This window comes from Callorhinchus milii, unplaced genomic scaffold, assembly GCF_018977255.1.
Source record: "Callorhinchus milii isolate IMCB2004 unplaced genomic scaffold, IMCB_Cmil_1.0 Scaffold3, whole genome shotgun sequence".
Lineage (NCBI taxonomy): Eukaryota > Metazoa > Chordata > Chondrichthyes > Chimaeriformes > Callorhinchidae > Callorhinchus > Callorhinchus milii.
This window is the reverse complement of record NW_024704744.1, coordinates 50989379-51015390: the sequence shown is the minus strand read 5'-3', so window position 1 is coordinate 51015390 and position 26012 is coordinate 50989379. Positions and strand designations below refer to the sequence as shown.

At 40.4% G+C, this 26012-nt stretch overlaps 1 protein-coding gene across 1 annotated transcript in view; it reads right to left on the bottom strand.

Annotated features, from left to right (window-relative positions):
- Nucleotides 1–25507, bottom strand: part of LOC103178345 — a 38033-nt gene extending 12526 nt beyond the window's left edge. The window contains exons 1-3 of the mRNA XM_007893033.2: nucleotides 25491–25507; nucleotides 16692–17376; nucleotides 15982–16098 (exon numbers count right to left, since the gene is read on the bottom strand). Of these exons, the coding sequence (XP_007891224.2) occupies nucleotides 15982–16098; nucleotides 16692–16953 (379 nt within the window). The 5' untranslated portion in view covers nucleotides 16954–17376; nucleotides 25491–25507. The remainder of the gene's footprint in view (nucleotides 1–15981; nucleotides 16099–16691; nucleotides 17377–25490) is intronic.
- Nucleotides 25508–26012: the final 505 nt, after the last annotated feature.

Genomic DNA, 26012 nt, shown 5'->3' with positions numbered 1-26012 from the left:
ACCCCCTACCAACCGGCTCGCTTCCTCTGCTCAGCGGGTTCCGGCCTGCTTCACATCCCCCGCTTCACCCACCCCACCATTGGCAGGCGGGCCTTCAGCCACTCTGCCCCCACACTTTGGAACTTCATCCCACAGTCCCTCCATCTCGCCCCCTCCCTTGCCTCCTTTGAGACCCATCTCAAGACCCTCCTCTTCAACTGTGCCTTTGATCACCCTCCTTTCCCCCCTGCCTTTCACCCTCCCCGATCCCGACACCCAGCTCGGGTCTGAAACACTGATTGTCCAGGGCCTTTGGGATGTCCTCCTGACGCAAAAGGCACTATACAAATGTAATTTTGTTGTTGTTGTTGTTATTCACTGTTTTAGATGATGACTGACTTGCTGTTTCAGCATTATTTAATGTTGTACTTGAACTGACAGAAGTAAAACTGCTTTGCTTGGTGCAGAAAGTGATACGGAAGAAGGAAGATGGATTTGTACTGCTTGCTGTCAATCAGGGTTAACCCTTGGTTCCCAATATATATTGTGATGGACCAAAGACCTGGCGGGATGAAAACACCCATATCAGGCTACAATGTCTCTATATCCACCGTACATTATACGCTGGACAAAAAAATTACTACTTTAGTCTCGTGAGCAGAAAATGTCATTCCATATGGTGGCAACAATAAAATACACTATTAAGCCAGGGCTAGCAATGCTTGATAACAATAACAATAATCCTTGCATTTGGTATAGCGCCTTTCACATCAGGAGGACAACTCAAAGTGCTTCACAGGATATAGTGTAAAGTGTAGTGTCTGTGCTTTTTGTGGGCACACATGGCAGCCGATTTGCGCACAACAATGTCCCATAAACAGCCATGAAGTGGTTTTATTTTGGGGGCTGTTGGCGAGGACATCGTCCCACCAGGATAATATACCGTACAAAAGACTGACTTTAAAGCTTCAGCAACCGTTTCTCTGAATATTGCTTTCAATTTTGGGGGATCTGAGTGTTTGTTTCTTTCTGCCCACAGAAGGAAAATGGAGTCTGTACTGGTTTTGGTTACACAACTCAGCCACCGGGGGGCCCTATGCCCCTAACCTTTGAAATGTGTTTACATTCTGCTTGCCAAAAAGCATAAAGCTGATGTGAGGAGATTTAGGACCAAGGTTTGCCGGACCAGTAAATTCAACATAGCGAGAGGCCATTGTGGAGTCCTGTAGCTCAGTGGTTAGAGCACTCGCTTTGCAAGTGAGAGACCTGAGTTCAATTCCAGGCAGAGGGCGAAACCTTGGGCAAGTTTCCTTACTCCACACGCCTAATAATAATCCCTCCAAAAACCAAAAACAATAATAAAAATTGGTCATTTTCAATCTACGACTGTTTGTGGGACATTGCTGTGTGCAATTGGCTGCCGCTTTCGCCCACAAATATACAGTCAATTCACTTTACAGTGTGTTCTGTGAAGCGCTTTGGGACGTCCTCCTGACGTGAAAAGCGCTATATCAAATGCAAGGATTATTATTATTATTATTATTATGAAGAATATTGTGACAGAAGGCAAAGCATTACTGGAGATAATTTAATGTTTTGCAATTTCCCCTGAAGTCTGAAGGCTTTAACCTCATATTTAACAAGGACAAAAAAATGGATCCTAAGGAACATTATTGTTACTTCCACACTGTCATTACTAGTGAGATGACAGATTCTTATGAAATAAAAATAATTTCTTTTTCAAACTTTGTAAAACAATCATAACATAACATGTAGGAGCAGGAGTAGGCCATTCGGCCCTTCGAGCCTGTCCCCCCATTCAATCATGGTTGATCTTCTAATCTAACTCCAGCTAATAACCTGACCCTGCCTTATCCCCATATCCCTTAATCCCTTTTGCAATAAGAAACATACCTATTTCAGTCTTGAACATGTTCAAGGACTGAGTGTCAACAGCCGTTTGGGGTAGCGAGTTCCATACATTCACCACCCTTTGAGTGAAGAAGTTCTTCCTCAATTCAGTACTAAAGGGCTGGGCTCTGATTTTAATGTTGTGACCCCTGGTTTTAGTTTCTCCAACCAGGGGAAACAATCTCCCACTATCTACTCTATCATGCCCTTTGATGATCTTATAGGTTTCTATAAGATCCCCTCTAATTCTTCTATATTCTAGAGAATATAGGCCCAAATTGGTCAGCCTATCCTCGTAACTCATCACCTTCATTCCTGGTACTAACCTAGTAAATCTACGCTGCACCCCCTCCAAGGCAAGTACATCCTTCCTTAAATAAGGAGACCAAAACTGCACACAGAAATCACATCACGATGATGAATAGAAAAACGACAGTGTCGATGTTTATGAAATAGCTGTCTACTTTGCAACAAAACTGAAAATGTTTGAGTTCAAACAAGCAGTCAGTCATATAGACAGCAAGCAAAGACATGAATCTTTTAAAGATAAAACATGTCACAGTAGCTTAATAGGAACACTTTCATGACTGGTTAGAATCCCCTGTCAGGTCAAATTGATACTCTTTACTTGAGTTTTTGTCATTTATGTCTATTTGCCAGACCTCGCTGTTTAAATGGCTACAGAAACAGTCACTACACTTGATAGAAATTACCCGTGAAACATTTTGCGATAGTGTGACAGTGCGATGATTTAACACACTATGAAAATGCAAGTTTGCTTCTTCATTTTCACTTGACTTAATTGTTTCCAGTTTTCTGTTCCTAAGTAAACAAAACCATTAAGTTATTTTTTTGGGTGGGGGGAGGCCTTTAGGCAGTGCTACTTATTATCCTTCTTGCTTCTTAAATTTTCCAGTCCATTTCCAGAAACCTTAACTTTACCTATATCAGTCTTTTATCCATTGATGTTTTCTTATTATTTTTGCAGGTATATTTTCAAACTTTGATACAAGTAGTAAAACAACAAAGAAATCTTGTAAATAGTAGCAATGATTTGGCACAACAGGCCAGTATAAACCAGATAACAAAGTCAGTGAGTGTGCTAGCATATTGTACAAAGAACGCTAGATAATGCTACTGGAAATCACATTAAAAAGTGCTTGTGTAGGCACCACTAAAACACAGTGTGCTGTGCTGAACTGAAGCAAGAGATGCAGGTCAATTGCCCATGATGCTAAATTGCCAATCTCAGTCATATCAAAATGAGTTGGGATGAGGTATTTCCTCATAGCAGGTTTGAGGGGACTGTTAGAGATTGACAGGGGAGAGGTCACTTGTTAATCTTTCACCTCTAAGTATTGTATGACCAGAGGAGGAGAGGGTGGTTAACTTTCCACCTGGTGGTTCACAGCTGGAACAGGTTACCAAACAGTGCAAGCGCATGCAGAAAGCTGAACTCATTTAAGAAACAGCTTGATGCCGTAATGGGAAGCTGGTGGGATGGTTGTTCTGGAAGGAAGAAAGAGGTCAAATGAGATGAAAGGGTTTTCTTCATCCATACTTCCCTTGTGATCTTGTGAGACTGGTTGGTCACAGAGCGTGGTTGGAAGAAATTGGAAGAAACATTTTACAAATTCAATGACTGAAGAGAATTTCGAAAGGAGATTAATTCTTCACATCAGGCAGATTAGAATCCGATGCTATTTTAGCATATAAAACATTTTATTATTATTATTATTATAGGAGAGGGGCCCATGATGTGCAGAAATTGATGGGAAATCCACAAGGCTTCTCCCCTCTCCCTTGCTTGGTGTCCGACTCTGTCAGTCTAAAGCACTCCAAGGCATTACCCCACATCAAGAGCACTATATAAATGCAAGTTGTTGTTGCGTGATTCCAAAATCACCTTTGAATTAAAGAAAAAACATCCTCTTAAACTACAGAGAAATAGCTCAATGTATCAATGTACAAGTGAATGGTAAAGTAGGAAATAATACATACAAACATCAACACCCGCACACGCATAAAATGTTCCGTAATGTTTCATAATGTATCATAACCTTTGAGCCAATCACTCCATCCTCGCCCAGCTCCACTGTCTCCCCATCCCCTAGTCCCCCAGGGGATCAATTTCAAAATCTTCGTCCTAACCTTTAAATCCCTCTATAGTCTTACTGCACCTTACCTCTGCGGCCTCTTCAAATCCTACCAACCCAGGCACTCGCTCCAATCAGCCAGCTTCACAAACCTTGTTCCACCCACTCTGCCACTGGCAGTTGGGCTTTCGGCATATCTGACCCCACCCTCTAGAACTCTATCCTAAACTCCTTTCAACTTGCCCCTCCCCTTGCCTCCTTCAAGGTCCATCTCAAGACCTTGACCTTCAAGACCTTCCTTTTTCACTGTACTTTTAGACATCTTTCCCCCCCTCTCACCCTCTTTGCCCCTCCCCCCCCCGCCCCCCTTGCCCATCACCCGTAGCTTGAGCGCAAGCTCTGCATTGTCCAACGCCTTGGCTTGACCTCCCAATGTGAAAGGTGCTGTATAAAAGTGAATTTGTATTGCAATATGTAACCTTTTCCCTTATGCTAGTTAACAAAAGGAATGAGTTAAGAAACATCTTACATTTTACCCTTTGCAAATACAAAGATACAATGAATCCCATGGTCCTAAATGAATGGCACCGAAAATACACACATAAACAAATCGTGAACTCTCGCTGTGATTGAAAATGAACCCTTTTTCTTAGCTCAAATAATAATCAAAATCCAAATTTGGAGTTGAAGCAACTGTTTTCTACCAAGTAACATCTGGTGTGTGTTGCCTTTACTGCTCCTCTGCTGCCCTATAATCTGCCCAGCGCTGTTTTCCTCTCATTTTCCACATGTGGTGAGGTTAGCATAATCACAGAACATATTGTGGTGGAGGGTAAGGCTGGTTATTTTGGACAGATTCCTAGAATCTTTGTTTCGTTCTGAAGAGTCATGAAGGCGTGTGAGTTTAGTTGTACTGTTACCCAGGTAGGTTGATATACGTGGTTCACTTTCCTAATTAAAGCTAAGCAAATCTATAAGCTATTCTGTGCTAATGGGAAACTGGGTAAGAAATAGCATTGGTGAAGTATGCAATTAAACTGAATGAACATATGGAAATACCAGCTAAAGTGTCAAGAGTGCAGATTGCATTGAAACTGCTCACACAAATATATTGAACCACAAAGTAACAAAACAGAAACTTGGGGGGTTATCATTCCCTGATCTCATCATAGTGCGGTGGGCGGTGTTGGCAAGAAGAGGACATTGTATGTTTATACTGTATAAATAAATAATGTTTCATTGACCTCAAAAACGAATAAGAAGTGAAACACAAGAGGAGGTAAAAATTCTAATCAGTATCATGCCCACTGTCTTTTCTGAAGTCAGCCTTGAATGGGATTTGTCATTGCAGTCACTGGTGAAAGTAGCTGTGCGCAAGGCTGAAGAAAATTTTTACTCTGAAATGTGGAAGACTATCACAGTTAGCTAACTGACAAAATAGCTAAAGCTCCGATTTTAAAATATTGTAGTGACTTTGGGATACCTCTTTGCTATTACTTTGTGAATAATTTGTGGCTAATTGTTTTTGGACATTGCTGTGCAAATTGGCTGCCGTGTTTGCCCACAAATACACAGTCACTCCGTTTTATAGTAAAATCTGCGAAGCGCTTTGGGACAGCCTTCTAATGTGAAAGAAATGCAAGGATTATTATATTAACAATGAAAATAATTTTACCAAACAAGGATCCTGACCTTTTGTAAATGTTTGTAACTGTATTCCCCTTTCTACAACTGTCAGGCTTCTGTAATTGTATTTCCCTTTTTATACATGTTAAGAGGTAGTTTGCCCTCTTATATGTGCCTTCTTGCAGGAATCTTGGCATATTCCTAGTAATCCAGATAAAAGCAGGAACACAGACAGCATGGAGAGAATGACAGATTGAAACTCTTCTTGACTTCATTGTGAAGCATGTTTATGGACTAATATGCCACTATGGTAATACTTGTTTGGTATTAGATGCTTGGTTTGTCTAGATTTTAATTTGATTAGCTATTAGTGACTCCAGGATTTGACTACCTTTAACAAAGTGAGCCACTTAGATCTGTGCTTCTGGAAAACCTCAATACATGTGGTTGTAGCACAGAACTCAGCCCAAACTCAAAATGAGGTATGAAATCCAGCTGTGAAAATGTTTCTTTATTTCCATTTCCAGGTTGGTTTAGTGCAGCTTCATCCAAAGCTAATAGTTGTCAGAAATTTTTTAGAAAAAAATAAAACGGCAGTAATACTATTCACAATGCTGTGGTGACACATTAAATAGTTAATTGAAACTGGATCAGAGGTGACTGAGTTATTAAATAATCCTTACATTTGGTATAGTGCCTTTCACATCAGGATGATGTCTCAAAGCATTTCACAAGATATATTTTAAATAATAGTGACTGTGTATTTTGTAGCCAAACACAGCAGCCAATTTGCACACAGCAGTGTCCCACAAACAGCTACGAGGTAAATGACCAATTTTATTTGGGGGATTGTTGGCCAGGACATCAGGAGAAAATCTCATCTCATCTCACTTCAAAAGATCTCGTCTGAAACACAGCACCTCCAACAATGCAGCACATGCCCAGCACATAGGCGATGGGTGGCTGAGGCTGGAGGGGGCTCAGCCTCCCCACAAAAAAAAATATCCACAACTCATCTCTTTGAGGGGTAAATTCCTGAGCCCTGAGGAGGACCACAGCCAGTCCTCTGAACAGCCCCAACCAGCTGAACCCTCTTGCTCCTCTCCCAACTCCTGTTGGTGCCCGGCCGCCCCCAGCCCAGCAGGCTGCTCATCCATTCTGAATGGCTGCTGGCTCACCTGTCTTAAAGGGGTCCAACCCTTTAACAGTGTTTTACTCAGCCCCCACATCCCCAACCCACCCCAGAATATTTTCACCTGCTTCCTATGGTGTCAGCATAGATGATATGATTTCTAATTCCCTATGTTTAAATCCACAACCTCTGACTCAGAGGTGAGACTACTACCAAATGCTGACACACATTGAAATGGTATTTGGCTTGTAAACTGTTTCACAATAAACACTTTCTAAATTAAATCATTATTCTTGTTATTATCAGGTATTCCCACAAATCTAAGTTTGAATAAGTTCTCCCCACTGAGCAGGAGACAACATTGATGGTGGCTTTCCTGGCCACTTCTCAACCATTTCCACCTGCACAAGAACACTGATAAGTGAGGCCCACAATCCATCTTGTATTACCCTGTAAGGCCATTTAGCCAGACAAATTACCCAGTCACAACACTTTACACTAAACCCTGCAAAGCACTTTGAGACATTCTCTCCATGTGAATAGTGCTATATCAAATGAAGAATTATTGTTATTATTATTATACTGTCTTTGAATTAAATACTTCAATATCAAATGCAAGGATTATTATTATTATTTGATACCCATGAAATGGTGAATAAATATAATCCTTAAACAGAGATGGTTTCCACATATTATCTCTTTGTTACTATTTTGTGGCTGATTTTCCCTCTTTGGTTAAGTGTGGGAAAAGGGAATTGGTTAATTTCTTCAACCTCCCTTTCCTTTCCAAGGTCCTTGAAAGAGTTGCTGCTTCCCAGCTTCACTCCTTCTTCTCCTGCCACTTTCTTTATAAACCCCCCCAATCGGATTTCCGTGCTGTCCACAGCACAGAAACAGCCCTAGTTAAGGTGACAAATGACATTTTGTCCATCTATGACCAGAGCTCCCTCTGCCTCTTGTCCACTTCGACCTCTCTGCTGCCCTACAATGTGGACCATTCTATCCTCTTCCACCTTCTCTCACCTCAACCTTCAAAGTTATGTCCCTTGAATGGTTCAGATCCTATCTCTCACACCGGCTTCTCTTTGTCTCCACAAATGGGTTTCAACTTCAGCCCCCGCACCATCTCGTGCATTGTTCCTCAGGGCTCTGTCCTCGGTCCTCCCCTCTTCAACCTGTACATGCTCCCTCTTGGTGACATTATCCACCGACATGGGGTCAACTTCCACATGTATGCGGATGACACCCAACCCTATCTCTCTGCCTCCATTCTCAACTCCAGGACCACTGCTGTCCTGACAGAATGTCTGTTTAACATCAAGTCCTGGATGAGAACCAACTTTCTACAGTTGAACATCAGCAAGACAGAGGCCCTCCTGATTGGTTCCTGTCAGCACCTCCGCAACTCAGGTACTGGCAGCATCTGCATCTATGGATGCACACTCCATCTCACCAAGCCAGTCAGGATCCCAGGCATCTTGTTCAACTCTCAACTGTCCTTTTTCCCCCACAACCGTGCCATGACCCACTCTACTTTTCCCCCCCCTCCGTAACATTGCCCAATTCCACCACTGCCTTACTGCTCAGGCCGCCCAAATCCTCAGACATGCCTTCATTACATCCAGGCCTCGACTATGCCAATGCCTTGCTTGTTGGCCTTTCCAGCTCTTCCCTCCACAAGCTGCAGATCATCCAGAACTCTGCAGCTCGTGTTCTCTCTTGTACCCAGCTCTGTGACCTTATCACCCCCACCCTCGCCCGACTCCACTGGCTCCCCATCCCTCAGAGGCTTGAGTTCAAAATATAAGCCTGGAGGGCAGACTGGGTAGGAGGGTGGCTGAAGGCATGGTTGAAGAGGAGGGTCTTGAGACATGCCTTGAAGGAGGCAAGGGAGCGAGATGAAGGGAATGTGGGATGAAGTTCCAAAGGTTGGGGGCAAAGAGGCTGAAGGTCTGACCGCCGATGGTGGGGCGGGCTGGGTGGAGGATGTGGAGCAGGCTGGAGCCTGCTGAGCGGAGAGAGCGCACAAGTTAAAAAGGGGTTAGCATGTCACAGAAGTACAGTATTTTGTTGCAAAACAAAGATAAATATATTTGACTGAAATATGAGAGTTTTTAACTGATTAGTTAACATTGCTTCAAGTGAAACAACATTATTACATATTATTATACAGTGCCACCGCAGCTCCTCTGCTGGGCAAGAATGGCATTTGGGTTAACCTCAGACTTCTATTAAGTTAGACAAAATGTGTGTCCCCAATGCATCGTCTTAACCAACTTCCACTATATTTAATATGTGAAGGAAGGGGAAGAGAATCCTAAAATGTTTATAGCACAGAAGGAGGCCATTCAGCCTAGCATGCACAGACATCATTATATATTCACTTTTGCCCTTCCTTGTCTTCTTATAGGTTTTTCAATCTACAAAATTTCCATAATCAGAATCTCTTTCACGCTTTTATTTCCCCCCATTTCTGTTTCAATGACAAATACTGGCGTACGGTGAAAAGTTGGGCTGGATTAAATAACACACAATATAAATCTCTGTGATTCCATCACCTTAATATAGAGAATGTTATTGTTTTCTCCATTGCATGCCAGCAATGGTAATGCTCATAATTATGGGAAGTCAATTGTATCCCTTACTAAGGGAGCCTACAACACAATCTAAAAATATATTGTGACACTGCACCCAGCATCCTAGATGGGTTACTGGGTCTCACAGTGTGTACAGGTTTCAAATAATAACAATAATGAATGCTTCAAAACCGATTTTGTAAGGAAATTATTATTTTGAATTTGATTAAGAAACATTACATTTTTCAACTCATAATATACGCGATTCAGGGCAACAATTCTGTTGTAATAAATCAATAAATAATAATAATTAATATGGTGAATCTCTCCCCCTGACTTCAGGACAATGGTTTGATGCAAAGATGATCCAAGATTTCCACCACGCCATCATCTTGGATTCCCACCAACGTGCCTCGATTTTTGTTTCTGTCCCTAGCGTAGTGTTTCAGTGCATTCACAGATTACTGATTGAGTTAGACCAGAGATGCTGCACTGAATCTTAGCAATTGTCAAATTGGAAATAACAGAGGAAACATTCACCTCGTACATCACAACCTGTATATATATTCAGACCCAAGCATTTTCCGTAGTGAGGGGAAGGGACAGGCTTCATATCTGCGGTCAGTTTTAAGGAACAGATGTAAACATGCAATGTTTCAAAAGTTTATGAAAACATTCGCATTTTCACTCCCTAAGTAGCTCACTGGTACTGTGAACTAGTCTGCTTCCACGTGATTAGAAAGTTCAAAAGAGATCACAAGAATGGATGAAGAAAGTCCCTTTGAGCCACTTAATCTCATTCTTCCAAAATATTCATCCAACCTTCTTTCCATTACATCTTCAAACTGTTTCATAACTGTGTCATAAACCACAACATGACCATGTTTTCTTTATTGAAGATTACTAAGTACAAAGCAATGTTTTAGTTAATGAATTTAAAGACTGCGGTTAGCTACAGTCAAAAACTACCACTTATAACCAGCACAGTAATTATAGCCTGCATCTGTCCAGAGTAAAATAAATTGTTCTACTGCATCCACATGCACTCCAAAACAGTGCAAATAACCATCAAAATAAAATAGTAAATTAGGATAATCCACTTAGCTCTTTTTTCAATTTGAGCAGCACAAATACTGTAGTTTAAATTGAGTGCCTGACAGCAAGTCTCTGAAATATATCCACAGCCACCTCTCTCATAATGTTCTATGACTTGTATATTCTGTGAAGCGCTTTGAGATGTCTCAACAATGTGATAAGGCGCTATATCAAATGCAAGGATTATTATTATCATTATTATTATTTGCACCAGCAACGTGCTCCAAAAAGCCATGAAGTGAATGATTAATTTATCTGGATGATTGTTGGGCAGAACACCAGGAGAAATTCCCTTTCCCTTCATAAAAGGTCAAGGGATCTTTAACCTGTCATGCAGGTAGCACCTGAGTTTAATACCTGTTAGACCACACCTCTAACAATGCAGTGTTCCTCAATACTGTACTAGAATATCAGTTAGTCTATGAGTTTAATTCTGAACAATGGACTTGAATCCACAACACTTTGAGCCATCTATCTCAAACTGGTGTACCTGCACTTTCTAAGAGTCAGAACCAAACAATCAAATTATTATATGTAATCCAAATTAATACTGATGAATTTTGCTTAGATATTGACAATTTATCAAACTGTAGATGTATTCTGACATTTTACATAATCCACATGAATTATGGAATTTTTGCTAATTTCTCCCTTTGCCTTCACCTTTCCACTTCTGCAATTATTAATTCTTGTTGGGTTTTGATTGCACTGACACCCTTTGCTATCTCTTTCAAGTGATCATTATTCTGATGTATACTTGAGTGTAAGAGATTCCCCCTGCCTCCATGTTGATAGGAAGGAGGCAGAATATCAGCTGAGTTAAATTCTGTCCTCACCCAACATCCACACACATGCACTTTCTAGGAGTGAGTCACTGGACAGCAATCAAGAACAGGAACGCGACTGATCTTTTTTCTTCTCTTTAGTCCAATGGCACTTAAATCATTTGTTGTTTTTATATAGCGCCCATTTATATAGCGCCCTTCATGCGGGACATTAACCCGCATGAAAGGCGCTATATAAATGCAAGCTGTTGTTGTTGCTACACTGAGATCAACCAACTCAGTATAAACTGGGTTTTAAACCTGTGACTATTAGGAAATCCTCCTTGGGTTTAGATTTATTCTATTAACATTTCATAGCATCCAGAATTTTTCACAATCTTAAATTCAGTTTTTAATTTTCAAGTCGTTTTTCTGTAAGTTATTTTAAGAACTACAGCTGACAGGCTTCAAAGTTAAAACTGAATTCAACAAATTGACAAATTCTGCACAATCTGAAATTAATTAAGTAAATAAAGTAAAATCTAGACCTGGATGGATATTTTACTTACCTGTGGCCCCTTTCACCTAACGCAAACACTGCCTTTACTCATTGAAAACAAACCATTTAACCCATATACCCATTGGGAAGTTTTAATGTTTTTAAGCACACAAAACCAGTTCAAATCCACTGGGAAAGCAGGAGCATATTGCGGAAGAGACTAATTTCAGCAGTTTACTGTTAGTTAGAGTCTCAGAAGGGGAATTGAGGTCCATATGTTTTCATTTTTTCTTTAGTTTGAGGAGGTTTGTCAAACTCTTAATGCCTTCTTTTCTTCTTCAAAGGTTTATTGAGTCTTCTGGAACCCTGCTGGCTCCTTTATGCTTTTAATTTGTGTAAGCTCTTCAACATGAAAGGAAATGGGGTCAAAGTGGGACCTGGAAAGTTCTCATATGTTATCTGAGGGGAAACTCAGAAATAAACCCTGAAGAATGTGGTGACATTCCAACCTGACCAGTGGATTGCAGCTGTTTGCCTCTAGGGAAATATAAAAATGCAGTGGGAATAGAAAGCTCACAGAATACAGTGCTGTAAATAATCTTATTGCACATGTGAGACAGTGCAACTTCATCTCAAGGATGTGTTACTATTATGCTTGCATATTTAATGCAGTGGAAATATTGTTCAATGTGATGATGTTTACCTTTTGTTGCAAGCTGCATTTCAAAAAAAACTTAACTTGATTATAACTGTAAAATTAATTTAAAGTCACTTAGATGTGATTTGGAGATGGATACCCTTAGCTATCTAACAGTTTTGATACCCCGTGTTATCTTTCACTTTTTGAAATACTTGGACAATGGATTTGTTAACTAAATGGTATTTTGCTAGCGACTGTGGGTTGTTCTTTATTAATCCTACAAAAAAGTGTTGTGTTTACTGACATTTTCTGGCTGGACCTGTGACCTAGCATTTAGAGGGAAAAGGAGAGTGCTAAGAAACCGGAAGAGTGAATGGGAACAGATTAAATAACTCACTGAAGTTCATTTCTTCAGTTCATTAAACCATCCCATCAGAAGACCTGAAATTTAAAGAAGTCTTAGCCCATGAGATAATTTTGTCCTAAAATTTAAAATCATTTAAATTGTACAAAATACTTAAATTTAACCTAAAATTGGAAGCTGTTTTCCGCAGATCTTACAAAGAGTTTGCATCCAAATTAAGACTGAATTTAAACCTTCTGATTGATCATTTTGCACAATCTTAGATTTTAGATCCCTGGAAGGTAACTGTATTTGAATAACCTCAATACCTTTGCCTTGCCTCTATTACCGTTGGGATCTAAAATTGCAGTGATTTCTAACAGGATTCCTTACTAGGCTTCTGAGTCACATATGCAGACTCCTTCCAGTAACTGGCATTTTGCTGATCTATGAGAATTTTGCTCTGAATGTAAACCACATCAGATGTCATTCCTGTGGGTCAGTGTGATCTGCTTCTTGCTGCTGAAAAAATGCCAATTTGCACCTCAGAGCCTTATTAAGGAATTAGGTAAGATTCAAACACCACTGCAAGCATTTATCATCCATCCATCAATTTTTGCTGAGCCCTGTATTCTGGCAAGAAGCTCAAACTCATTACCAACTCTTCACCCCAATACAGTGTGAGAGAGAGAGAATGGGGCAGGTGGAGGTGGGGGCTGGGAGAAAACTCTATATACTGGTAAAAGGGGAGGGAGTGCTAACCTCTCAAGGATGTTTGTGATTGAAAAACAAAAGTAATAGAAACTTTAGTGAAGCAACAGTTATATTTTCTTCAATCGACAACACAAAACAGGAAACGATTATGGAATTCCAGTGTAAAATAAGCACTTTTGTTTTTAAGGATCTAGTCAGATGCAATTAGAGGAACCGTGAAATATAAGATGTTAATCACGGGAATGAAATGCAGTGAAAAGTCAAACATCACTTACTCTTCAGACGATAGATTAGCAAAATAGCATGTTGGCAGTCACATTTATTAGCTCTGCAGTGTTCACACAAGTGGAAAGTTATTTAAGTTAACATTTCGCCAGCACAAAAACAAGTCTGTGTTTTGTTGATTAAAACAGCTAAAAATGTTAGTTTTTAAAATAAAGTGACCGCAAAGTGAATGTTCAAAACTGTTTTTTGAAAAGACGTTATGAAGTGAGTCACATTTCCAAATGTCGGTAATGTGGGCCAGAATACACTCCTCATGATTCTGAAGTGTAATTCTAAGCATACTCTATTTACCAGATATTTTTACAGCGATTCAAGATGGGAAAATTAAAATTTGGCTGAACCTTTGATTCTTATTTCTGTGACGTCCTCCCAACATGAAAGCCGCTATACAAAAGTAATTTTGTTGTTCTTGTTATTAGTCTACAATGAATCCTCGTGTTAAAACATTTTCAATCAATTCAGCATTACTCCCTTACTCCTGAGATTAGCTAAATAGGCATGGACGGCTGATCAAACTGGGACACACACCTTAATTGCTCAGTTACTCAGAATCCATTTAGTCCTTCAAGTGGGCAAAGTACAATGGGGTTAACTAGTTGATTTGAAAAGTGACAAATGTCATTGTTTAATGTGCACAAATGTAAAGTGCTGGCATCAGACCTAAGGAATCGACAGCAATAACAACTTGCATTTATATAGAGCTCTTCATGTGGGGCAGAATCTCGAAGTGCTTAGCAACCAACCAACACTGAATGGTAGATGCTTATAGGACAATTTAAAGACGCTAGTACATTAGTTTATGAAATCAGAAAGATTTGGGTGGGGTGCAAGAAGAGGGCAATGTTAATTGCAGCATGAGACTAGTCAAACTGTAGTCTTTACTGTTGTTTTATATTTCTGTCTAGACTCTGTAAAATGCTTTCTGATCCACAATTAATTAAACATAATTCATCTACCCCTAGCCCAAAGACAACATCCCCCCCTAAACCTTTGGTCACTTGGAGTATTTGAACCATTCCAATGTATATAAGATCCTATAACCTCAACCCTGTTCCATTTTGATATTTAATAAAAATAATCAATTTAATCAATTGGTCATTCACCTTCCGGTTGGCTGTGGAATATTTCTGTGTGAAAACGGACTGCTGTAACACCTACATATCAATGTTATATGTACTATTATGTAATGCCTTATCACATTATTGAGACGTTTCAAAGCACTTCACAGAATATACTGTACAGCGAATTGTCTGTATATTTTATGGACAAAACAAGACAGCCAATATTTTTACATGCGGTCTTATAGGCCACAACAGCATGATCATGTTTGCACTTGTACAGAATGCAGAGAGGAAGGGGGAATCAGCAAAGTATTTTGCATGGTCTCAATAGTTTGGGGTCTAAAAATGTAAGATGGAGAAAAGATTAAATGTAAGAGAACAGTTTTCTAGAACAGATGTGAAAATAGTTGAGGAGGAGGTAAATTCACTTCTGCAGGCTTTACACACTGCAACCCACCTGAAGAAGTGACTTTTAGCTCCCCAAAGCCACATCTGGTCCTGTTTACACTGGCAAAGTCTGTATGTTTCCAGGACCTAACCAAACACACCCACTTGTTTCATTGCTTTTGGATCAAAGCTGAACCCACACAGTTTGGATTTATTTCAAAATCTTTAATACAGTTAAAAATTGCACCTGGAGCAGTCTGCCCTGTTTCAAATTTTATTTTCCATAAATTTAGCCTAGTCTTTAGTCATGAACTTTCAGAAAGTTAAACGAATGCCCAATGTATACAGCTGAAGGCAGATTAGGAGGGAAAGCCTGATTTATATTTCCTGTGCCTGAGTCTGAGAAAGACTCTGTGGTTACACATCTAATATGTAAGAGGTTGTGAGAAATTTGGAAGGATGAGATTAAATGAGATCATAGGAGCATTATGTGAACCTCTCTCATGATCTTCATTGTACAATGGCTTGCTGCATCCCTGGAAACATCCAATCTTGGCTCTAACCAGATATTTGTCCAATTCTGTTGAAGTAGTTAGTTACCCAGAGGATTACCAATAAAGGTGCTTAAGACCAAGACACTGGAATCATTTATAAAGCAGCTTGATGTCGTGATGGTGGAATGATATGGTGAGTATTCTAGAAAAGCCGAAGGGCCTTCCTTATCTCAAATTCTCATCTAACTCTGGGATTGGCAGCAAAATCATATCAGAGAAATTCCTGGATTCAACTATTGTGCCTGTATGTATGTATGTGTGTGTGTGTGTGTTGGGTGGCAGTGGGAGGTTACTGGACTGGTTGCTGGGGTGGTCTTACCCAGTTTGGACTGTGAGCAGAGTTCTGCATCTTGTGCCAGTCTGCAATCAGTTTGTGTATTCCTGGTCCTAGGCATGATGTGACTCCTGAAATCTGCTTCTTTCCATAACCCCACATCTGCAGTACAAACATGTATAAGACAGGTGAAAATGCAATGTTTCTCATTCTATATCCACCTATCACACACACACACACACACACAGGCAAACATACATAGTCCAGTAGCTCTGAGGTGAATGAGCAACAGTCTCTCTCAATTCATGACCACAGCAGTGGTATTCACAACAACAACAGCAACAACAAGATTCCATTTTTAGAGCACCTTTCACGTCGGGAGGACGTCCCAAGGTGCTGTACAGTTGGGTCAGGACCCGAGCAAGGGGGAAATGGTCAGGGTGAGGGGAGGGAAGGGAGGGAGCGAGGAGGGGGTAGAGAGTCGAGAGGGGAGCTGAAGGCACGGTCAAAGAGAAAGGTCTTGAGACCGGCCTTGAAGGAGGAAAGGGAGGAGGCAAGGCGAAGGCACTGGGGATAGAGTTCCAGAGCCTAGGGGCTGAGAGGCTGAAGGCCCGGCCACCGAAGGTAGGGCGGTTGGGGCGGGGGATGTGGAGCAGATCGGAGCCAGAGGAACGGAGGGTACGGGCAGGTAAGTAGGGGGATAGTAGGTCGGAGAGGTGACTTGCAGCCACTGGGTGACTTGTTGTTTACTGTACCTTTAATATCAAGTTTTTGTTTTGGTTCTCCTTCTTCGCTGTCAGACAAACCATCTTCCACCCTTGGAATAACTGGAGGAACAGAAAGCTTCTCCTGGCTTTTGAGATGTAAACATGAAGTTAGCATGAGGCAGTGATGATTGTGGCTTTCCAATTCTCCATCTCTAGACTTGAAGCCTGTTATATCCACAGACACTGAATCAGAAGAACTTCTGTAATCTAAAAACATGTCTGCTCCTGGGCTGAAACTTCGAACATCCATACTCAATCTGCATCCAGATTTACTCTTTAAATCAAATGAAACATTGTTTTCACATCATCTAATTGCAGGCCTCTTGGAAAAGTTTGTGTTGTGTTTGTCAGAATTTCTGTTGAAATTTATTTTGAGGATTATTTTCATAGATTATTGGTTGTATCCCTCATTAGATTCATTTCAATAATCATGTCTTTCCTGATTCTTCACTACGATTTCCTACTAAATTCATTGCTAGAAAGCATATGTCTATTCTAGCAATAAAGCTCTGTTATTTACTTGTGAACAGATGCACAATTCACACAAACTCCTTGCTGTGTTCTCTGGAAGATGTGGCATAGCTCATACGCATACAAGTGGCAAAAACTCGTCCATCCTTAAGTAAAGTTGAGCACAGAACTGTTACTGATCCATTTGCGAAAGTTCAGTAGCCTACAAAAGCAAAAAGGAAAACAGTTAGTTGTTGACTTGTAATGTTAACACCATATAAAGAAACTACTTGAAATCTAAGCAGCAATTAGAGATCTATGACAAAGTAGGAGGCCACTCTATCCAACAACAATAATCTACATTTGTATAGCACCCATCACATCGGGAGGACGTCCCAAGGCACTGGATAGTCAGGGATTTGGACCCGGGCAGAGGGTTGGGAGCAGGGAGGGTGGCCGAATGTGCTGTCGAGGAGGAGGGTCTTGAGATGTGTTTTGAAGGAGGAAAGGGAGGGATCAAGACAAATGGACTGTGGGATGGAGTTCCAAAGGATAGGGGCAAAGAAACTCCATTCTTTTAATGCTCCTCCACTAAAGCCATCTCAATCTCAACATCTTACTCTTTTCCTGTAACTTCTAATACCATTCCAATACCATACCATGTTTTGCTAGATTCCAACAATCAGCAAATGATTTATTGATCAAAGGTCTACAGTAAAGTTTTCCTATCTAAGTTTCAACAACTCAAGAATATGGTTTCCAAGTTAAGCAGGTCTGCAGTACTCCAACGTACTGCTGGTAACAGACTAACCAGCCTGGCTCATTGGCAGATCTGGCAGAAGCAGAGCTGTCACTGGGCAAGGATTCTTCCCACTTGGCTCCTGTTAACTCTCTTAAAAGGACCGTAGCTGGAAAAGTAGCAAGAAACTTGCCAGACAGTGGCAAGCTATGTAGTTTTAGCTGGTTAAACTCCAACAGTACTCCAGTGCACACTCTGGGGTCCTCAATCCTCCACTCTAACCAACCTGTGCCTAATAATCGCTGGGATTGAGTAAACAGCGGGGAGAGAGTGTGCAATCCATGTCAGATTTAGGAATTTCCAATTTCTGGCATACATGGAACACTCAATCTGGTTTGGATTCTCTTTAAATATGGTGACCTATTCATATGTGTCAGACACCCAATTCACTGAAAAAAATAATTTAAGAATAACTTTAATAATGGTTGGGAACCCTATTGCAGTAAATTGTACTTTTAGTTACTTAAAAGCAGAGGGATTAGGGCAATACATTCTTTGTCTAGCCTTTCAATAGCTAACCTCTTCCATACTTTATTATGGACATATTTAATCTTTATTATTTTTAATTGAGAAGAATAACCAATGTATGTACTGCAAAACATCATTGGGGAGACACGTATGGTTAGTGAATGTGAAATTTAAGTGAGAAGGTTTGAAGTTAATATAGGGTGGGTGGGCCATTTTATGTGTCCTCAACCGGTTAACATACCCATACACATCCAATTATGATTTATTTCATGCAAAATAATCCTTGGGAATCCCAAACATTTCCACAAAACGATATCACACCTCAGGAATAAGTTGTATTTTTAACAGGTGGAAGATGCATAGGATGTAATTCAGAACGTTTGAGCACATTGTCTTCATAATAAAACTCAGCCCAAATGTACAAGGAGTATTGCACTGATTTGGCTCTTTGATCCTGCTTTAGGCTAACCCTCTGGAATTCCATTCAGATGCCAATCCCAGTTTCAACTCTGGGAACCAAGAGAATTCATTTGAGTCCCTGCAGCATTTACAATTTCCAGATCAATGTGCGGATTCTTTCGAAACCAAATCTCAGAAGATCTAAATTTAAGATGCAACACATTGTTATTAAGTTCTGTCTAGCATTGTTATTTTAACACGCTCACCAATCAGTGTGACCAATACTGGTCAAGTTATTTTTTTAAAAATGACTTTCACATGACCTGTGAGTTCTGGGTTTGAGCTGCAACTTGAGGCAAACACTAACCATCATAATGTTTTTTTTTTATTTGGTCAGTCAGATGTCTCACACATGCAGAAACCCATCACCATGCTTAAGAGTATTAAAACCATGTGCTGGAAAGTGAATCGCTGTATATTTATTGTAAGAAAAAAAGAATGTTTTGCTATAAGTTATCAAAAATCCCCAAATTGAATGAAAACTATCAGGTGATTTACTTTGCACTGGGTTTTTGTTCCCCACTCCTAGCATATTCTTCTCATCTGGCAATGCGTCATGAAACACACACAAGAAATATTACTGCCTGTAATCGCTCCAAAGATAATTGTTGTTCAGTGATCATAAAAGAAAACTAACTACAGCAGAATATCAAGGTACCATTCCTTCACACTGAAACTAACATGTGGGTAGAAATTCTATCAGTCAGAATTTACTCTACTAATGTAGCATTTGTTAATGTATCTGTTGACTTAGAGCACCAAGAATTTATCAATTTCTTAAAAACCTTCTTTAATTTTAAAGTTGGTTTTCTAAAAGTTGTTTTTAAGAACTATAGAAAAACTACTTCAAAGTTATGACTGAATTCAACAGTTTCCCAATTTCTGGACAGTCTGAAATGTTGTGTTAATAGACTAAATCTAGATCCAGGTGGAATTTCTTTCCATATGGGAGGTAACATTAGAAACATAGTAACAGGAGTGGGCCAATCAGCCCCTCGAGCCTGTTCTGCCATTCTATAAGATCATGGCTGATCTGTAGCTCATGTTCAATTACCCGCCCTTCCCCGATATCCCTTGAGACCTAACAAATATCTATCCACTTCAGTCACGTAAATAATATAATAATAATAATCCTTGCATTTGATATAGTACTTTTCACGTCTTCTCGACGTCTCAAAGCGCTTCACAAAATAGACTGTAAAGTGAATTAACCGTATATTTGTGGGCGAAACGCGGCAGTCAATTGCACATAGCAGTGTCCCACAAACAGTCGTGGATTGAAAATGACCAATTTTTTATTGTTTTGTTTTTTGGAGGGATTATTATTAGGCTCTATGTGGAGTAAGGAAACTTGCCCAAGATTTCACCCTGCCTGGAATTGAACCCAGGTGTCTCACTTGCAAAACGAGTGCTCTAACCACTGAGCTACAGGACTCCACACTCCGCACAATGTGAATGGATCCAACATCCACAGCCTTTTGGGGGAGAGAGTTCCAGGTTTCCACTACCATTTGGGTGAAAAACTGCCCCTGATTTCACTCTAAATGGCCTAGCTCTAATTTTTAGATTATGCCCTGTTCTGGATTCCCCTACCAGAGGAATCAGTTTCTCTGTATCTAGCCTATTGATTCCCTTTATTATTTTAAAAACGTCAATCAGAGGTTTTTCACCCTCAAATTACATTCACCCTCAAATTACAGCCACTACACTTTACAGCAAATTTTGTCAAGCGCCTTGAGATGTTTCGACTATGCGATAAGATGCTAAATGTGAGAATAATTATCATTAATATAAGGTGGACAATATTGGCAACTTTTGAATAGCTAGGCCTGAGTCCCTGAAAAAGCTAAGAACATCTGGCACAAAATCACCTCTTCAGCAGCACCACATGTTGGGATAGTCCAGGCAATTCATGGCGCACCAGATGGCAGACCTTTCCCAGGCACATTTAGCTTATACATTATTTATGAAATACTTATAATATGCAATAATGAACATTATGAACATTGTAGATTGAATAGAGCATAATTAAGAACTGCAATCTAGCACACACTGATCCACCAAACAAATTGAGCACTCGGCTGTTTATTAATCTGGCTGGCAATGAATTTCAAAATGACTGTCACCCCCAGGTTCACCTCCAGAATCTGTGTTGCTGATCCACGCTACCACTAGGGCTGCTATCTGAGTAATCTCATTCAGAGGCCACATGATGTGTTGTGTATCTGCTGAAGCGAATGAAGGAGATATCCCTTAAAAGGCAAGTGGAAGATTTGATGATTTCTTTCCACAAATTCCCCCCAGCCCCAGTCTCAGCCTCAGCACAATGGTTGTGCTTGAGGAAATCTCACCGCTGAAATATGTCTCTCTGAGAAACTACTGACTGAATAAAGTCAGTGACTGTGAAGTAGTACTCAAGTGCTAACTGCATTACAATATATAACATTCTGGTTGGCTTGATGTCCAAAAGTTCAAGATCTTTGGGTAAAAAGACTGATCTGAAAGAGGATGGCAATAAGAAGCAAACAGGAATAATAATAATAATAATGCTTGTATTTGATATGGCATGTTTCATGTCAGGAGCATGAAGAAATTACTGACATTTCATAATGATGTCAATATAATAATCACATTTGAAGTATTATGAAACAATGCTAATCTCTCCCGTGTTTTGGGAAAGTTCACATTTAGAATGGTCCGGCCAATCATTTTAGAAAAGTTGCCAAGATGTGTCAAAACGATAAAAAAAACTCAATAACATTTTAATTTACATGACATAAGCAATAAAGATACTAATATTTTTCAATGTACCTGAACTTCAGAGCAAAGTAACCAGTGAAAAAGGAATAGTGTTTGCATATTTCCATGGGTGGAGAGGAAATTAGGTTTTTCGTTTTGCATGGAAATCATTGAGTAATGTTTAACTACAGGTGATCTAGCATCAGGTACCTTACCAACAGCTTTGAGAGTCATAAACAAGCATGCATGAATATTACGTTGACACATTTTCTTGCCTAGCAACAAGGAAGAAACATCAACAATTAATTCTCACGCTGAGGACATGGTTCATATCCTTGATTGATTCATAGCTGAATTTACCCAGTGACTGTATATCAGGTGATTGTGTGTTCAATCTCCTTTGATACTCTGACAAAAGCCAAGGATCATCCTGAGTGCAAGGCTATTCTGAAAAGTTATTGGCTTATGCACACTTTTCAGCATGAGGCATATTGTAGCAATCAAGAGCTAGAACCGGAGTCCAAGTTATTAAGTTTAATTGTAACCTACTAGTACCCCGGCTCCATGAGGTAATAATAATAATTAATAACAATAATCCTTATATTTTATATGGTGGCTTCTCACATTGTCGAGACTTCTCAAAGCGCTTCACAGGATATAGTGTAAAGTGGTTTGACTGTATATATTGGGGACGAACAAAGTGATTATTACATCCTTAACAACTCTTTTCACTAGCACAAATTTTCCTGTACTCATTTTAATTTAAATGCAAAATAATTAAGCAACTAAACAGATTCTGTGATCACAACTTTTACAATTTAGAGCAGAAAACTGAAGAGACAATGTCTACAGTTAACTACAGGGTAAAATGTAAGCACAATATACATTTACATTTCGAGTTTTTCTTTCTAAAAGCAGTCATGATAAGTGGTGTCTCCTCTAAAATCTCAAGCCTATGATTTAAACCAATAATTACTATTGCGATGTCAGCATAACAAAAATAAACAAAAAAGTATAGAAATCTAAGTCGATTCTTTTCTTAATTATTTACTTTTTCTTATCTTAGGACAGCTAAAATTGATGTGAAAAATAGCTCTTTCCTACCTTCATACTCAGCCTTTCAATTGGCTAATCCAAGGTCATTATTCAGCCTTATGAAAGTGGCCATTTCATAACACTTTGGACATTTTTTGAACCCAGTCCTTTTCTGCACATACAGGTTTACCAAGTGAGGCTGCAAAGCATGTGGTATAAAGTAATACTGTACCATTGTTTGCCTGTTCCAGTGGCTTGTTCATTAAAGTTTGATGGGCAACACAGAGGGGCAGGAGATTGCAGAATGATTTAGTTGTGTAGGAGTAGTGTTCAAATATTCCTTATCTTAATATGGCAGCCTGTAAAGAAAACTATTTAGTGGACTATGGGCCACCTTAAGAGCTCAACTGAGTATTGTCAGGAGAGCTTTAAAAAGTATGGAGCACGATGCCATGGAGACACTTTGTTTAGAGTCGCAGCCTGGCAAGATTGGGTAATGACATTATAAAAGAAGAATCTCATTACAAATCTGCATGTTCTGAAACTGTGTTGCACTGCAATTTGATTTACTCCTCACATTTCCTTTAGTGTAGAAATATAAAAGTAGTTTTAACCAACCCCCCGCCCCCCATATTATTCAGTGAACATTTTAAAATGAATAATAACTTGCATGATTTATTCCCTTGAGGACTAAACATCTATTTGCAGTTAGTATAACTATGCTGTGGTAAATCTCAATATAATATTACATTTCTCCTTCTGTCAGTAAACTTACTGACTTTGGGTACTTCTAAAAATAATAACTAATAACTAAAGTATTTCCAATGGAGGTGAAAGGAATGTAAGAATACATTGACAGAAGTGATATGTGTAGCTTATGGCAAGTGGAGAATAATATTTGAATGTAATTGTTGAGATCCTAATAGGCAACATAATCTGTCAGATCATTAAGGGCCTGTAATGGCATGTCTGTCAATAACCTCCTAATCTACATTGTTCATGGCCTCATCAAGTTCTGGATAAGCTTTTATTTCTCATACTCAATGTCATCAAAATTGAGGTTATTCTGCTCGGTTTCCTCCAGCATCTCCTCACTCAGCCGATGACTGTTGCTCACTCCAGCTCAAGAACCTCAGTGTTTTGTTCAACCATCAACATCTCTTCAAACCTTTCATCTGGGTTTCTCCCCATTTCTGTAACATTGCAACCTCCATTACTATATCACACCCAACCTGCGCCTAAATGCTTTCTGTAATTAGGTAAGCAGGATGCGTTCCTCCAGGGAGAGAGTGGACATAACAGTCCGTGTATAAAATGTCCATCCTTAGGTGGGATCCATGAATTCTCAGTTTGCTTTGAAGCCTCTTAAGCCTGGTGGTGGGTGTCCAATTGTGTCAGATACCCTGTTGACAAAAAAACAAAGTAGCTGGAACTCTCATCCTTGCCTTTGCCACTTCTGGACTTAACAACAACAACAACAAAATTAAATTTATAGAGCGCCTTTCACGTTGGGAGGATGTCTCAGAGCGCTGAACAGTCAGGTATCGTGGCCCGAGCATGGGGGAGGGGTAATGTAGGGTTGAGGGAAGGCAGAGAGGTGGGAAGGAGACCAAAGGCACGGTCAAAGAGAAGGGTCTTGAGACCGGACTTGAAGGAGGCAAGGGAGGAAGCGAGGTGAAAGGACCATGGGATGGAGTTCCAAAGTATGGGGGCAGAGAGGTTGAAAGCCCGACCACCGATGGTCGGGAGGGAGACATGGAGCAGGCTGGAGCCCGATGAATGGAGGGAGCGGGCAGGTTGGTAAGGAGTCAGCAGGTCAGAGCGGTAGGAGGGGGCAAGGCCATTGGATGGTCTTAAAGGTGAAGATCCTCTGGGGATGGGGAGCCAGTGGAGTCGGGCGAGGATGGGAGTGATGGGGTCGCGGAGCCTGGTGCGTGAGAGTAGACGAGCTGCAGAGTTTTGGATGATCTGCAGCTTGTGAAGGGAAGAGTTGGGAAAGCCGATGAGGGAGTTCCCGTAATCGAGCCTTGAGGTGACGAATGCGTGGGTGAGGGTTTTGACAGCCTGAGGGGTGAGGGAGTGGCGGAGTCTGGCAATATTGCGGAGGTGGTGGTAGGCAATGCCGGTCATGGTGCGGATCTGGGGAACTTCTCCAATGCCCTGCTCAATGGCTTCCCCAGCTCCACTCTCCACAAACTCCAAATGATCCAAAAGGCCACATCTTCTCTCCTAAATCAAGCACTGCAGGCCCATCTCCCCCACCCCCATCACTTGGCTCCACTGCCTTTCTATCTGCCAGCGAAACAACTTTAAGATCCTGTCATCACCCTCAAATGGCTTCAAAGTCTTGCCTCAACCCACCTCTATGATCTCCTTCAATCCTACTCCCTCCCCCCCCCCCCCATCATCTGTGCTGAGTCTCTGATTAGCAATGATGAGGCTGAGGTATGTTGCTCAGGTTTGCTCGAGCACCTCAATAGCAACTTGAAGTGCACTGCAGAATTCTCGGCCCACAAAAAATCTGTTTGTCAATCTTGATTTCCCTTTCTACAATCCCAGCTGGCAAAGTATTATCCCAACCTTATCCCTTATCCATATAGAAATACTGTAGTAAGTCAAACAATGATGTTAAGACGTCAAGTGACGTCAAGTGACGAACACAAAGATAAGAGTTCAACAGGCTGAAAATTCAAGTTATTGTATAAGTAAACCACATCGATAGGTAGCCATTCTCAATTCCCTTTCTGACTTGAATAATGTTAAACTAATGGAGCAGCACATCCCAAACACAGTCTCTTTGCACTGAGCTCTGAGCAATCATTCAAGTGAATACTCACATTGAGCACCAGATTGCCTTGACATCATCTTGAATCAGTTGAGCGTGCTCGCAGGAAGTAAAACTGTCCCAGAAATCTGGAAAACATTAAAGTAAGAGAAACCCAAAGCAAAGCACTTTCTACATCAGGACTGGGCAGCCTTGAGTGAGTACAGAGCAGTGCTCAGAATATCAGAATAAAATGGTGGCTCTCTGTGGTTTTGATATGTTGGCACCTTGGCAGTCCACAAAGTCCCCATAGCAACATGCTCACCAATCCATCGGGGTACAAGAGCTAGTCAGCTGCTCTACTCATGCTCAGAATAGAAATTAGTGCTGCTGATGCAAAGAATTTCTTAAGGCGAAACCTTAGACAAGTTTTCCTACTCTACACCCCTACTTATCTAGTAGTAAGTAGGAACCCAATTATTGATCATTTGGTGGATCATTTGGGGGTAATAATCTGTTCCCCCCCAAATAAAAATAATAATTTGGTCACTCAATCCACAACTGTTTGTGGGACACTGCTGTGTGCAATTGGCTG